General features: G+C 39.5%; 1 protein-coding gene across 1 annotated transcript in view; it reads right to left on the reverse strand.

The window, feature by feature from the left end:
• Positions 1 to 642: 642 nt before the first annotated feature.
• The window catches only part of LOC124170309, a 60,540-nt gene continuing 41,683 nt past the window's right edge, over positions 643 to 19,499 (reverse strand). Inside the window, exons 5-6 of the mRNA XM_046549020.1 lie at positions 18,476 to 18,605; positions 643 to 1,152 (exon numbers count right to left, since the gene is read on the reverse strand). Of these exons, the coding sequence (XP_046404976.1) occupies positions 723 to 1,152; positions 18,476 to 18,605 (560 nt within the window). The 3' untranslated portion in view covers positions 643 to 722. The remainder of the gene's footprint in view (positions 1,153 to 18,475; positions 18,606 to 19,499) is intronic.

The following is a 19,499-nucleotide window of genomic DNA, read 5'->3' on the forward strand; positions in this document are numbered from 1 at the left end:
ATCAATTTTAATATATATCACCAAGGATATTTGCAGGACTTATGTTATGTCACAGGCCATCCATGCGTTGTGATGATTTTATAATAATAACTACATCTGACGGATTACATAAGATAGAACAATTTTTCCCATCCACCAAACTAAATATCACAATAAATATGAGGCAGTCAATTCAAGTAAACATATTACCCCCGGGGAAATTCCATTTCAACAGGTGCTCACTTTATACTTAATAGTAACAAATCAGATGGGCCTACTCCTTGTGAAAACTTAAATGAACAATTTAAAAAGTTTTTAAATAGTTTTGGAGTTGCAATAATTCCATCAAAACTTTGAACAACGTCTAAATATTCACTCATTGTTACAATCACCATATAAAAATCTATAAATACAACACTGATGTCAACAAATTAGTCGCTCGAGCATAATATGAGTTAACAAAATATTTTTCAGAGCGATCTTAAATTATGGAAATTTAAACATATCTTTTGAATTAAAAAAAATAATATCAATCACCAATTATGTATATGTATATTAAGATGTGGGTGTACATGTACTTCTTCCAAATAAATTAAAAAAATATATAAATAAAAAAAAACTATGAATAAATATTTGACAAAAATAACTTAATGCACTAATGGGTTAAGAAAAACTCCTTTGTTACTAAATACAAAAGCATAAATAATGCGATGCTTCTCTGGCTCTTAATGTAACACAGTTTGCTACATAGTGCCAACAACGGGGGGGATGCCAACAAAGGGGCATTCTATCCTATATGTATATGAAGAGGTGGATGTGGATGAACTTTTTCCAAATGAACTTTCCACCCTGATTTTTACCGCTTTAAGATCCTTCCAGAGTATTTTTCTGAGCGGGAAGGGGTCATAGCCCAAAAAATTAGAAATGAGATAGAGAAGAAGTGGCCAGCTGATAATGTAGCCCATTAACATAAGCCCCGTCGGGAACCATCTGCGGAATGCCGACAGATAACTGTCGTCCAACAGAAATGGCCAAGACACGGTCATCGCAAAGGTCTCGAGATGGAATATGAGGTCGTCATAAGTTTCCATCCTCCAAATTACCATGTTGATTGGCGGGATAAAGATGCGGTAGAGCATCCACAGCGTGTTATATGTATGAGTCATTATTTCTCTGTAGGGATAAAAAAGACATGAATTCATATAAAAAATATATGAATTGCAAAGCAATGCATACATGGCTCTACTGGAAATCGATTGGTACTCATTTTTGCCTTGCAAAACACCCATGAAAAACATAAAGTTAGCATTAAATTCGAAAAAAATGAATCTACGTACATAAACTTTATTTTCTATGATATCCTATGAGATGACGGTGCCTTAAAGGTTATGGCGAGGGTTACTGCTCAAGTAAAGATTCTGCGTTCGAGCCTCACTCTTGGATCTTTTGTATTTTATTTTTCTAGGATTTTATTTTTTTTAATTTTTAAAGATTGTTTCTTATCTTCGTTTACCCAATAAAAATATTTTTAATTATATTTTTCAATAATAAAAAGTGCTGGAAAGAGTAAGAAATGAAGCAAGGGCTATATAACAACCTACCCAAGGGCGATTTTGAATTTACTTGTTCTCTCTAGAGATGTATTAGGGTATCGCGAGCGTAAATTGTCTTCAGTAGGGGTGAGGACAGAATTTATGTTACTGATTGGGAAGGAAAATCCACCATAAAGATTGATTTCTCTTTCATTGGGAAACGGAAATGGATCAGCTTGGGATAAGTAACAGAGTATTAACAGTGGACAGAAACCCGGTGACGGCCTTAGACAACTCTTAACGAATGTCGCCAAGAGGATCACGGCTTAACATCCCATCCGACGGACGGTGTACTGCACTGCCGGTGTAAACCACAATACACGCAGGGATTGAATTCCGAAATGCTCTTAAATTAGTTACAAGATTTGGATGTGGAAGGCCAGTACATTACCTAACCATTCCAGTAAAATCTTTATTTTCAATTTTTAGGATGGTAGTCGAACAAACGGAGAACGCGTTTTTTCCTCTGCCGCAACGACTGCCCTGGATTTTTGACGGAATATACACTTCATTCACGTTTACGAATAACTTTCTCGTGCCACTGAGCTTTGAAGCAAACCATGGATGTTCAATCAATTTTGTTAAACCTGTTTTGTTTTGTATATTACACAGGTGTATATTTTCACATCATCACCCCTCGTGTTTTGTCCTGTAAGTATTTCCTGATGAATCATTTTGTTCTGAGGAACCTTTTCCTGAGACAATAAATGAAAAGTCATGAACGAATATATTCCCTGTGTCTTATTACCTTTTTATTAGTGAAGTGCCACTGTTTGCATAGTTAATGCCATTTTCCGATCATCAATTATACTATTTCAAGAAGCCCTATCCCTGGTGGAGAATGGAAGAACTACAACGGTCCCCTAATTGATTTCTTGAGCATACACATGTATTATCCGTTTTTTTCCGGCATAATATCATTTATACACCAGATTTATTCCGTTTTTACTCCGGGAATAACGGTTTTTACGCGGAATAAAACACGTGTAATGCACGGCCTATAAACTAGTTTGCAATAGATTCTGCTGTATGGGTCGAATCCCTGAATATAAACGTTTATTTACTTAGGCTAGAAAAATGCGATAGTAAATACAGCAAGTTCTCCAGGTACAAGCCACGTCGCAACAACTGGAGTAAGGAATTGAGTTCGCAGTATAATTGAGCATCGTTAATATCTTAAAAAGTATTGATAAACTCCTTTCATCTTCATTACGGGCTGCTATGGCGTTTTCGGGGTCTCATTTTTTAATGTGAAGAAACGAGAAATTTGATTGGTCTATGCACCTAGCCTCGAGGGCGGGTGTCACTTTCCTACCAACAAAAGCATGACATATCGAAGTCGCCGGTTGCACCGACGAGTATCGGTAGGGACGTTCCACCAATCGAGTTTCTGTCAGTGAAAGCGGCGTTGGAGGCTACCGATACCAACGATCGTTGGTAGCCGTGTACAGAATTCCGCCCCTGTTATCAAGACCATGGAAGTACAAAGCAGTGTGAGGAACCACCTTGATCGAAGTCAGTCAATATGTTCCTCGTGCAAAACGCAATTCTCTCTGCCTTTGTCAACAGATTCCCTAATGCTCCTAGCTGTTTTGGTAGAAATCCTAATTTCATTGTGAGTAGAGATGAGTTACTTATTATGGGAAGGTCGGAAGAGGAACATGATCAAGCCCTGCAAAATGTGATGAACACTGCCAAGTTGGTTAATGCAAAATTTAATGGAGGCAATGTACTTTAAGAACTTTAAGGTTAAATGTATGTGATTAATAATTTCTGAACAAGGGATGCGAATTGATTCTCAAAGAGTCGAATCTCTAAAGTCAATTAAGAATCAAAAAAATAACATAGAGTTGCAGCGACTTTTATGCTCATATTATTATGTTAAACGGTATTTTCCAATTACGAATCAGCTCATGAATGCCATCATTTTAATTACATCTCATATGATGTTGGGCATGATGTGGTGTTATTTTTTAATATTTGTAAAATTGGTCATAGCGATATTCCCACCAATGAATTGTAAAAAAGTTGTATCAATTTTATGGATTTGACAGTCAAAAGGGTGGGGAAGAAACATGGTTTTCCCATTTTCAGAAAGCACACATGCACAGACATACAGCAGTTGGAAGATGCATTTGATTTGCATAAAGTTCTCGCTGAATATAATTATAGTCCAATCATAAACCTAGGAGACTCACCCTTTTAAGTACTAAATAATAGCTATATGAGATCTAGTATATGATAATCACTATACTAGTCAGAACCAGAAATACAAATTGATTTGTACGAGAAACTTTGTGAGAGACAAAGTTCGATGGAGGACTGGTTTTATAAGAAAGCTCATAGAAAGGAAGAGGATTTTTTTAGGGAAAGAAGGCAGTTGTAAGAAGTGCAAAAGACAATTATTTGGAAAAAGTGACTATCATGAAGTAGGCAGATGAGCAAAATTCCTATAGGATTAATACAGATAAAACAAGATCAGTGGTTCGACATAATATTTCGCAACTGAAAAATAAACAACCGTCTCCTTGTCAGTGTTTTGTATGGACTTTTTTAATGAATGAAATCTTTGCTTCCTTGGTAAATGTAGTGTTAAACACTTAAAGGATTACAGGGGTCATTTGACCCATTTTCAAAGTTCAAATTAATTTTTCTCCTATTAAAATACATTATAACATTTCGAAATGTTTATATTTTCTTAACTTTGGTCAAAATTTTGAAAAAATAGCGTACATTTTACAATAATATTGTTTTACAATTTTATGACAAGTGGTTATACGTTGAAGAAAAGCTGGGGGTTATTTGACTCACAACTTGTTTTCGTGTTATCTTCTACTCTTTTTCTTGTCCGTAGGCTCTTCTGTGATATACATGTTTCATTTTTCGAAGAGGACTTCTGTGGCAGATGATTTTCTTGATTGTGAACCAGAAAAAAACCGGTGATATGCCGGTTTTATCCCATGGGCTCCACTTGAATTTCAAATCTTTGCATAGTGACTTATTGTACTCCGTCTTCCGATATTTCTCGCGTTTGCTCGCTAGGGGGCTCCGCCCCCTTAGAACCCCCGGATCCGGCTTCGCCGTCTAATTTTGTCGGTGTTTGAAGAATTATTTTCAGGAATAATCCGACCGCAAATGATGAACGAAAACGAAATCTCGGCTACGCCACGGTCGGCTTGGTAACGGCCTCGTACTTAATCAAATCTCAGTCCACTAACTCCAAAGCACCCCTTTTCGGTCCAGGGGGAATGTAAGCACCCGCTGGAGCCGCCTTCGTAAGGACTCGGTCGGCCGAAAGTACTAGATATATTGTGTGAATCTTTTATGAATCGAAATTTATGTGATTTTTGGCATTGTTTTACTTTTATCTCTGCAACATAGGGAAATTAAAACAATCTGTTGCCAACACCCGGTTGAAGATATTGACACTATATATGTTAATCATTTTCATTATTCAACCCACGAAACTACGTAAAGGGCAATGGAACATATTATATTTTTCCATAAAATATATTCACAGACGGATTTTCTGCCGACTTCGCAGAAACATCACTTGGAAGCCCCTTCCCAAAATTACCGGGTTCGGGAAGGTGAGGGGGAGGAAAACAAACACTCTTCTAAGGTACGGTCTGCGTCGCCGGCATATTATTCGGAACGGCTTCGTCGTTCCTCGAAGCTCTGTGCACAAAGTCCTCGGGGCTGTCTTCGCCGTCCAGTGAGGAAGGAAAGCGCACACCGCACCCACCTTCTCCAGCTCATTCCTCGGAACGGTTTGCCGTCCCTCGTAGCTCAGGGAATAAAGTTCTAGGTGTCGGTTTCGGCGGCCGTTGGGTAAGGGTAGCAACCGCTTTGTCCGTCGTCGCCAGCGAACTCCTCGTAACGGCTTTGCCGTTCTTAGAGGCTCCGCTCCCAAATTCCCCGTGACCAGAGGGGAAGGGAGGCCCCCCCGCGGCTAAATTATCTTATTCCGAACAGTAATACATAATTTCATGCAAGTGAAAACTTCATGAGAAATCGGTCGTAAGATCAGCGTCAATTTTTAACTTAGAATCCCCCGGTTTGGCTTCGCTGTCTTAGTTTGTGGTTGTCGTAAAATTTCTAATCGAAAATTCTGACCCAAAAGTGATAGGGGCCGGCTTTGCCGGCCAGGGGGTAGAGAGTCTGCTCCACCACAGGCATCGTCGGCAAGGTCTTCAACACGTCATCGCCCATCCTCCTACCGCTGTCCACAAAGTCCTGCGGGGCAATAGGGCTCGAACCCCTAGAAGCCACTTTGCGGCCAGCTTGGTCGGCCGACTCCCTGGATTGCTTCGCCGTTCCCTGTCGCGGACGGTTGGAGGGAAGAGTCACTAACCGCGGCTACGCCGATCCTCGTTTCAGCGATAACATCGCCGCCCAGGGGCAAGGGAGTCCCCCGAATCTGCACTACTCAGAACTGTGGACTGCTTCGCCATTCCTCGTAGGGGGCACCACGCCGCCCGGAGATAAAGGAGTCTTATCGCCGCTGCCACGCTCATTCCTCGGGACGGTTTCGCAGTTCCTCGTTGAGAGGTGGCTTTGTCGCCCAAGGGGTTGAGTGCGCCCCCCGGGGGTACCCCGCTTAGTCCTCGTAACTGTTTCACCGTTATACGTTGTACGCCGTTATAAGGTTAGAAGCCCCCAGCGGATCCGTCGCGTGTTCTTCGGGATGGCTTCGCAGTTTCTTGTAAAGGGCGGCCCGCCCGAGGGTTACTGACGCCACCCGAACCTAGGCCAGTTAGTCCTCGATACGGCCGTCGCCGTCTAATTTTGTGGGTGTTCATAGAATTTTTATACGAGTAATCTGACCGCAAAATGCCAGTACAGCGGGGAGGGAAGCAGACCCTTGGGTGCGTCACGACCGCCGTTGCCGGTTAACTCCTCGTAAGAGCTTTGCTGTTCCTCGAACGTCTGTCCACTAGGTCCTCGGGGGCTATAGGGCTCGACCCCACTTCGCGGCCAGCTTGGTCGGACACCTCCTCGAACTGCTTCGCCGTTCCCTGCGCGGTCGGTCGGTGGAAAGAGAGTCGCTACCCGCGATTGCGCCGCGCCTTCGCCGATCCTAGTTTCAGGGATAGCTTCGCCGCCAAGGGAGAACGGAGTCGCCTAGAGCTGCAATGCTCAGACCTTGGGCCGGCTTAGTCATTCCTTGTTGGGGGCGCCACGCGCCACGATTAAGGGAGTCCTACCGCGGCTGCCGCTCTCATTCCTCGGAACGGCTTTGCCGTTCCTCGTTATGAGGTGGCTTCGCTGCCAAGGGAAGAGTATGCCCCCCCAGGGGTACTCCGCTCAGTCCTCGGAACGGCATCTAATTCGCCGTTCCTCGTTAGGGGCTGGCTTTGCCGCCTAGAGGGCAGTGGCAGTTCCAAACTGTTCCGAACTGAAAAGTAGGTGGAGGTAGCCACCACCGGCTGTGCCGCTTGTTTCTTGGTTTGGCTTCACCGTTTCTAGTAAATGGGGCTTCGCCGTCAAAGGGTTACTTACGCCCCCGCGCTGCGGCAGTTCATTGAAGGGCGGCGTCGCCGCCTCGGTGGTGAGGAGGCCCCTCGCTGCTGCTCCACTTTACCCCCATTACGGGTTTCTTCCTCCGAGGGGGGCTCCAGAGGGATGCAGGGGTTTTAATGTGTGTTATAAATGCGGTCAACAATAATCCACGCTGATTCTGTAGCGATGATTGGAAAGGGTAGGGAAATGCGGCGTAATGGCGGCCACAAGTACCCATAAAAGGAAACGTAATGGCAAATATTAATTTTTTGGGGAGGTTTCAAAAAAATACCGGGGGTTTCATATTTGTGTTCAACCACTGGTCACAAATCGATCTCATAAATTCCGTGCCGATAGTCGTAGTATTCCGGATAAGTGGTGGAATTCTGACGATAAATACGGAATTATGCGATCATTCAGAAGAATAATCTTTTTGGTAAGTTTCACGGGGTTATCGTGGGTTCTAATAACTCGAAGGTTTGAGGAAAACGGCCTGAATGGTGACGAAAAGTGCCCGGAAAGGAGAACTTAATAACTTTTATTTTTCTGGGAGGTCCCAGAAGGTGATCGAGTGTTTTCAGGTTTAATTTTCCCGCATGGTTTACGGTGGCCCGCTATTAGCAAATATTCCATATCTAGACCTGTGAGGGGACGGACAATGCGGCGTAATGTCGGCCAGAATGTCCCAAAAAGGAGAGTAAATGTCACATTTTACATATTTAGGGGTTTCAGGGGGATGCCAGGGGTTTATATGGGTGTACTGCTAGCCGTCATCAGTCGTTCACTATGAGCACATATAAATGAAATATTCGTTATCCTAAACCTGAATTTAAGTCGCGGGGGTAGGGAGTTATGAAATTTCCAGTAAAGAAGAGTAATTGGTTTCTTATTGACCTTCTTGGGCTCACGAGTTCCTGGAAGTTCCAAGGAGATATATTACTACCACGAATCCCTATTATTTCGACAGATATGCCAATTGAATACATACGGGTTCCATTTCTAATTAGATTGGCATTCGCTGTGTCAATAAATAATACCAAAGTACGTCTGTTTGTGGCTTAGATATTCGAAAAAGATAACAGTGATCTCATATCACCATTCACGTTCTATCCTAAAAATTTCAAAATGGTACGCTCAAAAACAAAAGAAAAAATGAGACCTATCGATATTATTTCATTTCGATATATCTTTATAAGGGACCATTACTCATCAATATAATTTGCATGTACGTAAAGAATGTTGCTGTCTAAGCGAATTATTAAAAATTCTATCCCCGTAACTATGTAAATAAGTATGAAAAAGACATGCATCGATTGCACACTCGGATCGCTAATAACTTCGCCTCTAATTATTCGATCCGCTTGATTTAACTTTTGCCTGATTAAAAATGTCAATTCGCGTTTTCGGAGTTCGGAGTTTCCCGAGTTCGGAGAACCCTAAACGGTTTTTTTTGAAGATTCCAAATTTTCACATGCCAAAGTCTCAAAGCCGAAATCCGAAAGTCTCCTCGACAAAGGAAAATCGAAAATCGTTTATTCCTCGGAATTAGTTCGACTTGTTAATATTCCAAAATAGCCGAAAAATTAAGCAAAAAATCTAGTACCTTGCGTTTCAAGGAATTTGTCCTACAATTATTAGAAGTTGGTCAAAAAAAATTCAAAGATAGGCCCGTAAGAAAAGCATTGGAATTAAAAAAATGATAAAAAATAGTAAATATCAAAATATCGCAATGACAACCACATCAAAAAATCAAACAAAAAATCTACTTTGTGTCCATTGAATGTCATCCCCCTAGGGAAATAAAAAGTCCTCAATCGTTGCTATGCGTATAATACATGCAGTTATATTATTTTTTTTCGATGATTATTGTATTGCCCACACCGAAAAATCACACGTATCCAATGAGTGTTGTCCATAAGCCAAGATTCAGAGGTCTCTTAGATATCATTATTTTGCGTTGCAACATCATGTCTACGAATAAGGGTTTCATTTTTATGGTCATTTGGCCAGTGGCGGTATGCCCATAAGGACTCTCGGACGCCGCTCCTCCGAAATATTTGAAAAAGTAAAAAAATAAATATATATTAATTTAAAACTATACATCTGATTAATTAAAGTGTTTCTCCAGTCCCATACATCGAAAGTGTTGGAAAAAATACGAAAAGAAATAGCGCGAGAAGCTCGTGTTTGTAGCCGTGGGGCGCTGGCCAGAACGTCCCAATCCATCCCCATGCAGTTATATGGAGAGTGGTAGTGGTGGGGGCTGCTGGTGCTATGACGCGTCTAACGTTGTGTCTTACGGAAGTCTTGGGACGTCGTCCGAGATTGCGCAGAGCGACGAGTGAGTTGACATCGCTGCGCAGGCCGGCGGGCGTATAATCTGACGTCTACTTGGTGCTGCTACAGAAAAGGGACCTACGGAATCAGAATGGTCACTGTACTGGGTGTAGTTGTACGATGTTTATTTTTAATTACTGGTAGGTATTGCTACAGTAAATAAATTATCCCATTCTGCTTGCATTTTTTGGAGTTTGAATTCCGGAACACATAAAATCCAACCATTTAAAGGCCGTATTGACGAAGGAAAACTATTCTCGAGTATTTTCCACACTTCTGTTATGATTACGAATTTCTAGAACCCTGGGGAAACTAATATTATAATATTTAGGCCTTAACGATGCATTAATATCGTCCCGATGATTAGAAATGCGGTACCTATTTTTCAGATAAATTTATCAAAAGACCTGCAGTATTAGGAAAAATCAGTTATTATTCCCCACTGATTTAGAATTTAAGATATAGGTGCGTGCGTGATAGGGTGAAGGATTAAACATGATTTTAACCGTAAAACGTGACTTTATATAGAGTCATTCAATGAATGTCAAGAAGTGCCGTGTACATTTTTCATTCATGATTCCACAGTTCATATCAGTGCAGAGATCCTTACAGCTCCTATCTGTGGTTCAGAGTCGTCTTCTTTTACGGTCTAGAATTTATATTCTATTATCTCATGGCAATGATTTCGAAGAGATGGTTATTCCAAATGCGACCCGTTGGCGTCCCGTGTGTTTACCACATATGAATCTTAGACTCAAGGAGATGGTCCGTGACGTCCTTTGTTTGCCTGAATGCCTTTTCTGACCTTAAATTCGTCCCTCAGCTGAATCAGCATTAGTGGACCAAGACTTCTATCTCCTTTGAGTCGTCCTTATAGTAACGGCAAGACTCTCGGAAATAACGGAGTGAAATGAGTTCAGACATCATTTTCGAGGAGTTAATTGTGTTTAATTGCCGATTAAGAAGTTTCTTAGTGCTGCGTGTATGTTCAAGAAGACAATTTTGAATTATTCAACAGTGCTCGTTTTCTTAGGGAAATATGGGGAAAAATGGTCCCAATTTTGTGTCCAGGCACCTTGTTCTCTTTGGTCCTATTTTTCGTCGGCCTATTTTGTGCCGTCCCTTGTTTATTTATAGACTAGTGCCCTTACCATGTGTTCAATCGGAAAGAAATCGTTGTCCGGCGCTGATTTCAACGAACGTGTAATTGATCGCTTTGCTGGACAAAAGGAGAGAAGAATGGACTTCTGCAATATAACGAAAGGCATGTGAGTATTTCAGATTTTGTTAAAAATGTGTGATAAATGTTTTATGATTGATTTTAAAGCATACTGTATTCAAGAAGCAACGCGAACACCGCCATCTATGTTTACATCTGCAATAGTAAAGCGCGCGCATTGTAGTAGTGTTTGTTACCTAGTGGAAGTCAGTGACACTCCCCTCCCTCCTCAGGTGTTGCAAGTGTCATTGCTACCTAAATCATTTTAAATGTTGCATAGATTTGACAAATAACGCATTATGATTGCAAAACGAACAACAGAAGTGTATTGCAGGCATATCCATACGAAGAATGTGGGCGCTAAAACCTAAAGTTACGTATTTTCATTTGTATTTGCAATTTATCGCAGCAAATGTATTTTAATTCTTCAAGATTATTGATCAGTATAATCGTGAGTCCGGACTAAGCCGATTCGTATGACCGAGAGTCTACTGCATTTAGTATTTATTAATCAAGCTTCATTAGGAAAACTAGGTATTTTTGTTAAAAAAACGGAACATATGGCATCACAAAATTTAACTCCTAGATTGCCGTAAAATATTAATGAAATACATGAAATATTAAAAATTATTACCCCCCCCCGGTGGAGTGCGCCCCCCTAGCATTTGACTCACGAGCCGCCACTTCATATGGCATTATCACTCCATCATAGCTTTAGCCAGGTGTCCCGCCGTAGTGCCGCCTGACCCCGTCGGGGTTTGTGGTGGGCGGACTGCACGCTGCCCCCCAGTGCTAACTCCTGTCTCCTTTTGAGGGAGTGGAGGGATTGGATGGATTGTAAAATTCTATTGTATATGTATTCTATGTATTCTTCTCTTCCTTCATGTATACATTTGTTCCCTGTTAAATGAACGTTCGTAAGAAATTGACATGGCGCAGTCGGTAGTGCTCGATCAAGGCCATGTGCTCGATAGTAGGTACTCATCACATCGTAGTCAGACGACGCGACGTGTTGAAAGTAAAGTGTAAGAGAAAGTTTCGAGGATGCAGCAAGCAGGGCCTTCTAATCCGTTAGTCTTAACGGGCAAGGTGAATGATGATTTCTAGAAGTTTAAACAGAACTTGGGCTGCTATTCTGGAAAAGCGTTAAATAGCATATGCTATTCCGCGGGTCATTATTGCAACGACCCCGTATTCTGAATGAAGAGGAGTTATAATTTTGTTCGGAATAGCATCTGGCTATTTATTACCCGAGCTATTTCGAAGTTCCGCCTCTTCCCGTACGAAAAACTTTCTGAACTGTTTTCGCAGCCGATGAGGGAGTAAATATTTTTTACATTTTCTGTATTTAACGGAATATTGACTTACAACTATAAATAATTGCTAAATTTATTATAAAAAATTATATTAAAATCTCGCTGCGCTGCGCGCGCGTGGGGCTACTCCCCCTAAAACCCCCTCATTCTTCTGGTCTTATAGGAAGCTGCGTGAAATTTCGAGGGGTTTTCCTGCATACAATTTGTTTGCCTTCCCACAATAAAAATTCCAGCTCTCTAGCTACACGGGAACAATGAATTTTCCCCTATTACTCACATATAGATAACAAATTCTGTGTTCTCCACATAGCGGTGCGTAGGCGCTGTAATAAGGCATTATTCACGCGAATTTCGTGGCCGTACCTTATGGTGAAGTGGTTTTAAAAAATCGCGTTTAGGTGTCCATGAGCAAGGAGTAGCATTTTGCCTCTACTATTTTGTTAAGAAATGTACATTTAAATATTTGAAGTTTTATTACTGGTATGTGCATGGATAATTGAACATGACGGGTAAATATAGCCGACACAATTCCCATTCCGAATCAATAAAAACGATACAACTGGGATGAATGGTACACGAAATATACGACTTATTAGGTAATTTTTATTTTCTGAGGGGGTCCCAAGGGGTTATCGGGGGATTTCATGTGTTTGTCGAGTAAAACGTGGCATCATTTACCATCAGTTTACCGGCTCTTTGGCTGTAGTGCAAGCAAGGTTTTTCGACGGTGTCACCCGTTTAAATTTAATGTTCTGCGTTCTTCTTTTAGCGGCTCGTAGGGGCACAAGAAAGGCATCACTCACCGGAATTTAGTGTATCTACGTCGTCGGGAAGTGGCAAAAATAAATTCCGAAAAATAAAAAATCGTGTGTTGAGGGAATGCAAACTTCACGGCGGATGTGTTGTAAGTTACCAAACGTTGTAGGAGTCGCGATTTCATTGGAAAATCGATTGTCGTTGATTACTCGTTATTCGTTTGAGTTATGGAAATTGTAAGTAATCCAAAAAATTGAGGAAAAATCTAGTATCTTGCATTTAAAGGAATTTGTCCTACAATTATTGCAGATAGGTCAAAAAATACCGAAGTTCGGCCTATAAGAAAAGCATTGGTAATTTCAAAAAGTTAGAAATAATACTTTAAATCAAAATATTGCAGAGTACCACACCAAAAAATCAACCAAAAATTCTAGTATCTCATACGTTAAGCACTTATTCCTACAACTATTGCTAGTTGATTTTAAAAAAATCCAAAGATAGGCCCGCAAGAAAAGCATTGGAAATTTAAAAAAATTATAAAAAATACTTGTAATCAAAATATGGCAAACTGTTTCACATTAAAAAATCGAAAAAAAATCTATTTTTGGTCATCGAAATTTCATGTTCCTGAGGCATTTGCAAGTAGGCAATACATGGAAAAAGTTGCAGTCCCTTAGGCTCTAATGTTTATTCGGATCGATATATCTCGAAAACCGATCGACTTTTTTGAGTTTTCGGATTTTTCCCCTTTAAAAATTTCGTCTTCCCAGCACGTTGGTCGGGAATTTGTATTCGTGAATCAGTGAGTGAATGAGTGAGATATCAGTCACACATAGAGCTGTATATATTATAGACTTGGATGTATATAATACGCTTTGAAAATCACATTTAGGAAATCAGCTGTTTGTTGTGGGTGTGATAGATTTCACAATTGCTTCAGCCAGGTGGGTTAAATCATCGTTTGATTATGATAATGACGATTTATCGGGCATAAATATTGAATCAATTACCTGTATCCTATCGGTTGTTCAATGTGAGATGTATGTCATGTGAAGTAATCAATGAAATCTAAATATGTTTGATTTCCTTCGTAATTGTGTTAGGCTTCGACGTCTGTTTGTTTGTTGCATGACAAAATAAATATGTATAAACTTTTATTGTAATGCTCGTGACGATATCTCTTTACTATATGAACTAGAAGCTTTCGTTTCTAATGCTATCTTTATATTATATGACTCCCTAATTTCAGTATTCATTCTCTGTTTAGGAAATGAAGTAGGCGGCAACGTCACAGCTGTGCTTTCATGTATTATGATGGAATAGTATCGTAATTTCAGCTACAGATGTAAAAAAAGCAGAGGAAGGTGATGGAGAATTTGAGGATGGATGAATCACCTGTGAAAAAGTAAATCTGACAATAGTGAATCGTACGAAAAGTGCTGTTGTGTCTTCGTATCACCTGATTTTAATATGCTCACTGAAATTTTTCAAAGAACACGAACTGTGCCGATAAACTAAATCATAATTTTTTGAATAATTTCTTGCCTATTGAGGAAACAATATGTATTGAATTCCACATTAAATATATATTGCATTATGTTGTTAATGGACATTCCATTAAACATTTGTGGTGAAACATATTTGTTCAGAAACTTTAATGGTGTTCGGAGAAATCCTTTGCATTCAAGAAAGTAATTCAAGCCAACTACCCGCGTTTTACTTAAGTAAATTTTAAGTTTTAATAGTAGAAGCTAGCGAATAGTGGGGAAACTAATTTTGACTTGTAGCATGTATTTGTATATACTGTCTAATTGAGAAAATAAATGGGTGACCAAAATAATGGTATTATTATGGTAGTATATGGTTTTCATTGAAATCTGTAACCATTATTATAATTGACTGGAACGAATTATTTTTGCTAGGATCATGTACAGCAGGTACAATTGTAATAAATCTGAAACCAGTCTTTGCTACCAATCGTATTCCAAGAGTAATTACTTACGACAATATACCTTTTAATTCTCTTTACTTCGGACATTTTTCAAATGATTGGGGAATATGGTTAAAAACAATTAGTTTGCCTCTTTACCCTAAATCAACTGGACTAGCTGAAAGAGGAGTTCAAATCTGTAAGATGATGCTAAGAAAATGTAATGAGAGTGGAGATGATGTTCATCTCTCACTGTTGGAATATAGAAACACTCCTATCTCTGGCCTAGGTGCATCAGTAGCTCAGTTACTAATGAGCTGAAAGCTAACGTCCAAATTGCCAATTAGTAGCAAATTGTTAAAACCACTGATTAAGAAAAATGTACATAATAAACTGGAGATAAATGTAAGCAATATTATGACAGAGGCGCTGTCACCAGGCAAAAATTTCACCCAGGTGATAACATTGTAATTAAATATAAGAGAGAGGGTACATGGTGTAGTAGGTGCTAAAGATAGAACACCAAGGTCCTACATAGTAAAAAATCATGAGTATTGGATGTTGCGAAGGAATTCATTTTGTTGAAGACAATCTATAACCCCTATGCAAACAAATTATAACAATGTAATTGATAGTGAATACAAAACTAGAACAGGCAGGATTGTGAGAAAAAAAGAGGTACTGCGATTGATTTTATTTTGAATATTATTTCAATGTTAATTTTGTATATGATTATTACCAATAATGTAAATTAGGTGATTTTAAAGTACATCACTTTCTTTAAATTTTAGCACATGTATATTCTAATAGTAATGTCTGAAAAGTTTGTTTGAATAAAATGATCATTATTATTTTATAAAGTGTGATATTAACGTTGGAATTGTTATTTTCGTTTGGGTTGATTTTTTTTAAATTGAAAGGGAAATGTAATGATAAAGTCTTTTGTGTTTTTCAATTGTTTTTAGTGCTGTCTACTTTCCCTGTATTCATCTGCTCACTGTTGAATAGAGGTTCGTAAGAACATGACAAGAAGCATAACTGTAAGATATTGAAATATGCGAATCAGCCCCCGGAGGGAGGTTGAGTCCATACCTTTCGAACGGTGCTTAGCATTACTTTTGAATTTTGATCCATTTGTATGAATTTGAAATGCTCCTCCTCCAATTCAGCTGGAGAAGGGTAGACCATATTTCACTTTTGTTGGAAAATTTTCCGCAGGCAAGTCAGTAGCGAGTTGAAGGAAGTTAGATGTCGACAAGGACATCAAGAGAAAAAGTTCATCAAGAGTTTTCATTCAAATGGCTGCTAGGGAATATTGTACACCATATTGTGTAGCTGCTGTTTTATAGGTGATATAAGAATTCTGGAAGCAAATCGGAGACATCAGTCCAAGGACTGTCCGCCTAATCTATAACCATTAGCGTGTGATGGAAGCAACGATTCCAGTTGCAAAGATCAAGATAGTGAATTCGATGGAGACTTCGGCGTAGCAGCCAATGCATAGCTCTATCCAATGAAACGTCGCTGCCCTTTTATGAGGTACATGCCAAATAAACCAGACAAATTGGGAATTAAGTACTAGGTTTTGACAGATTTTCAATCAATATACTGCCTAAATGCTTTTCCATATTGTGGCAAGGATGAATCTTGGCTACCAAATGAAACGATGGGGAAATACAAAGTTACTAACGTGACCGAAACATCAAATAATTCAGTGATAGATGTAACTTTTAACATTTATTTTCCATCCATTCAGCTAGCAGAAAATTTGAAAAAAAATGGAAAATTTCTCTTATAGGGATGATCGAAAAAAATGGGGATTACGTACGAATATATAATGAACCATTCCATGCGAGAAGACCTTCTCGATGTTCTTGTTACTTAGTTTTATTTAACACACAAGGCATAGGATGAAGAAATATTGAGGATTTTACAGATATTTAACAGATTAAACTATGAATGCACATGCATTTTTTGTGGCATCTCTTGAAAACTGGTACTTAAATAATTACAAGACAAAAAGTTGTTTTCTTGCTTTCCCAGTCAAACATTATAAGTTAAAGATGCAATAACGTCGTACAAAATCGGATCCTGCACAGTTAAAAAGCGTGATGTTATTATTGTTGACTCCTTAAGCTAACGTTCTTCTAACTTTTCGATAGGGCACCAATTTATAATTTAATAAATGAAAAACTAATGATAATATTACAGTGCCCTGGTGTTGTAGTGAACGCTCATAGAAAAATATGGACGAAAACCTGGTGAATTAACGGCAAAAATTACCGTAGGGTCGGATGGATTCTATCTGCGTGAAATTCCATGGTAGCCATTTGCAGCGCTTTTTCTTTTTTTAATTGACTGAAATCCTTTAACACGGCAGTAGACATCTACGAAAGGAAATAACCATGAATATAATAAAATAAAGTTAATATACTGTGAGAAAAAGGTAGCCTGTAGCATTCGGTCTCGATTCCTTAAGGAATTCATTTATTTTTCGGAAGTACCTCTTCTTGCATTTTGATTATGAAATATAATGTCCTATGTAATTTATACGAACTTATAAATACGGCTTGCCTTAATGACAGTTTACATCGCATCTTACGATCAATATTAGCTCATTTCCAGTTTCAGGAACACACCAGGCGACGAAAGAAGCGATAATTGTTTCATGGTCTAAGAGGCTTTATTTCATTCGTTGGTTTAATCCATTTTGTTGGAAATGTAGTACCTGCTCAATCCTGTTGAACCACACCAAATTTGATACGAATGTGTGGACACATAATAGTTTGCCTAGATTAATTAAGGTACACAATCCACCGTGGGAAAGGATAGGAGTTCATTTTGTCAAGATTTGATTTAACCTTTCCCCTACCGTACACGTATATATACGTGTGGACGTTTCCTGACCCGGGAGACCACGGACGTATATATACGTGTGAGAGCTTCCCGGTCAAGAAAACGAAACCCGTATATATACGTTTTCTAGCTCTCCCCCTTTCAGGACGGTCGTGGGTTTAGGTCGCCTTTGTCTCGGGACCCAACGCTTCGGGGTTTAGGATTAACCCTCGGAATCCGGGAGCTGGTACCCGGACCCTTCGTCTTTTTTCATCCCTCTCAGCGGTAAGGGACAGCGGTCATTCAATTGTTTATACAGTCAATTTTAGAAATAAATATTGGTTCATTTCTCAAGGAATATACACTAAGAATTGAATTATTCGTCTTTTGAGCAGCGTTTACAATTTTTAAATGAAATTCTACGACAAATATTAACTTATATCTCGAGTTATGTATAAACATAAACATGGAAATTGTTGCCGCATTAAATGCGTTAATAATGGCCTTAGAACTTCGTTTAAAATTTGACAATGCTCAGATAAAAATGAGGAATTCAATTCAAAGTCTGTAATTTACGTGCAAGGAACAATTATCCATTTGCTAAATACATATAAGCAATACATAAGTTGACCGCGAACCAATGCCGCAGGTATGGTCGTAAACCCGGAAAGGAGGGAGCACAACTACTCTCGGAGTCCGAGATAATGCGGAGTCCCACCGTGGAGGGGTCGAAAAAGGTTCAACGAGACCCTTCTTAAGGAATGCCCTCCAAAAATGCTCCGTACCACGAGAAAGAAGAGTCTCTTGGGGCTCGGTACAGCAGTCAAGCTAAGACGAAAACTCCGCGGTCTCGAAAGGGTTAAAAAGTTGAATTAAATTTTTTGCATCTGATACTAATCTAAATTTTACTATTCATGCCACTACATGAAGGATTGACCGTTGAACAAGAAATATAAACTAAATGATTCTGACTTTTATTGTAATTTAAAATTGCAAAACATTACTTTACCTGTATCTACGTCGGTCGGAACCGCAGTTGTAGAGATAAAAGAAGCGGAATCCCAGGTAGGAAAAAGCAGCCACGGGAAACCATTCTGGATAGGAGGCCATGAGAAACGAGAGTGCAATGATCCTGATACCTATGGATACGGAAGAAAACCACAGGGAAATGCAGGAAGAGAAAGTGAAAATTCTGAAAATTTTATATTATGACACATTTATTGCTCAGCAATACAATTACTCTTGTTTGCCATAAGAAAAAAGTAGAGGATGAAAGGTCGTCCTAGCACAAGGTCCGACCGACAGCAATACATGCGGATTTTTACGGAACAAACCAGCCAGTGCACATCCCGAGGTGACCTCGTCCCCGGCAGAAACACGCGCGACGATGAAAAACATGAAAATGTCTTTTCCCCATGCCACTGAATAAAATAATGGGCATTTGATGTTTGATGCAACTAAACCAACCACTTCCAACGCAAGTTTCATCTTTGTATGTTGCAATTTGACTGGACTTGCGCAACGACTCAGACGCAAGTCGACCCCTTTTCGAGAAAATTTTATTTGTGATTAGATGACCCGGTGTACTTTGTATTATTTATTCAATTATCTACGCATCTGCACTTATTTAAGATTAGTTAAATTATGTCTCACACGAACAAAAAAAATAATTTTATTAGATAGTAATAGTCTTTACTGCCTTGTGAGTGGGAATTGTATGCTGCTACCTTCTTTCATTAAAAACTGCTACCTCTTTATATTTACAATTTTTTCCATATTCCCAGCGGCAGTGACATTCTTTACACATCTATCCCTCGCGTTGAAGACATTCGACTTTTTTCACTTTTTCCTTTCGCGGGGATCTACACCGCATTTCCCATCCACCAGCTGCATTATCCGACTGACTGAGATTGTCATAAGCAAGATGGACTTTCAGTTCGAAAAATAACACCGATTTTTAATGCCAAGGAGTGCCGATGGGCACAAGTATAGTAATGGTTAATGCCTTTTTCCGGGAGAGGTATAAGTGATGC

Source organism: Ischnura elegans, chromosome 13, assembly GCF_921293095.1.
Source record: "Ischnura elegans chromosome 13, ioIscEleg1.1, whole genome shotgun sequence".
Taxonomy (NCBI): domain Eukaryota; kingdom Metazoa; phylum Arthropoda; class Insecta; order Odonata; family Coenagrionidae; genus Ischnura; species Ischnura elegans.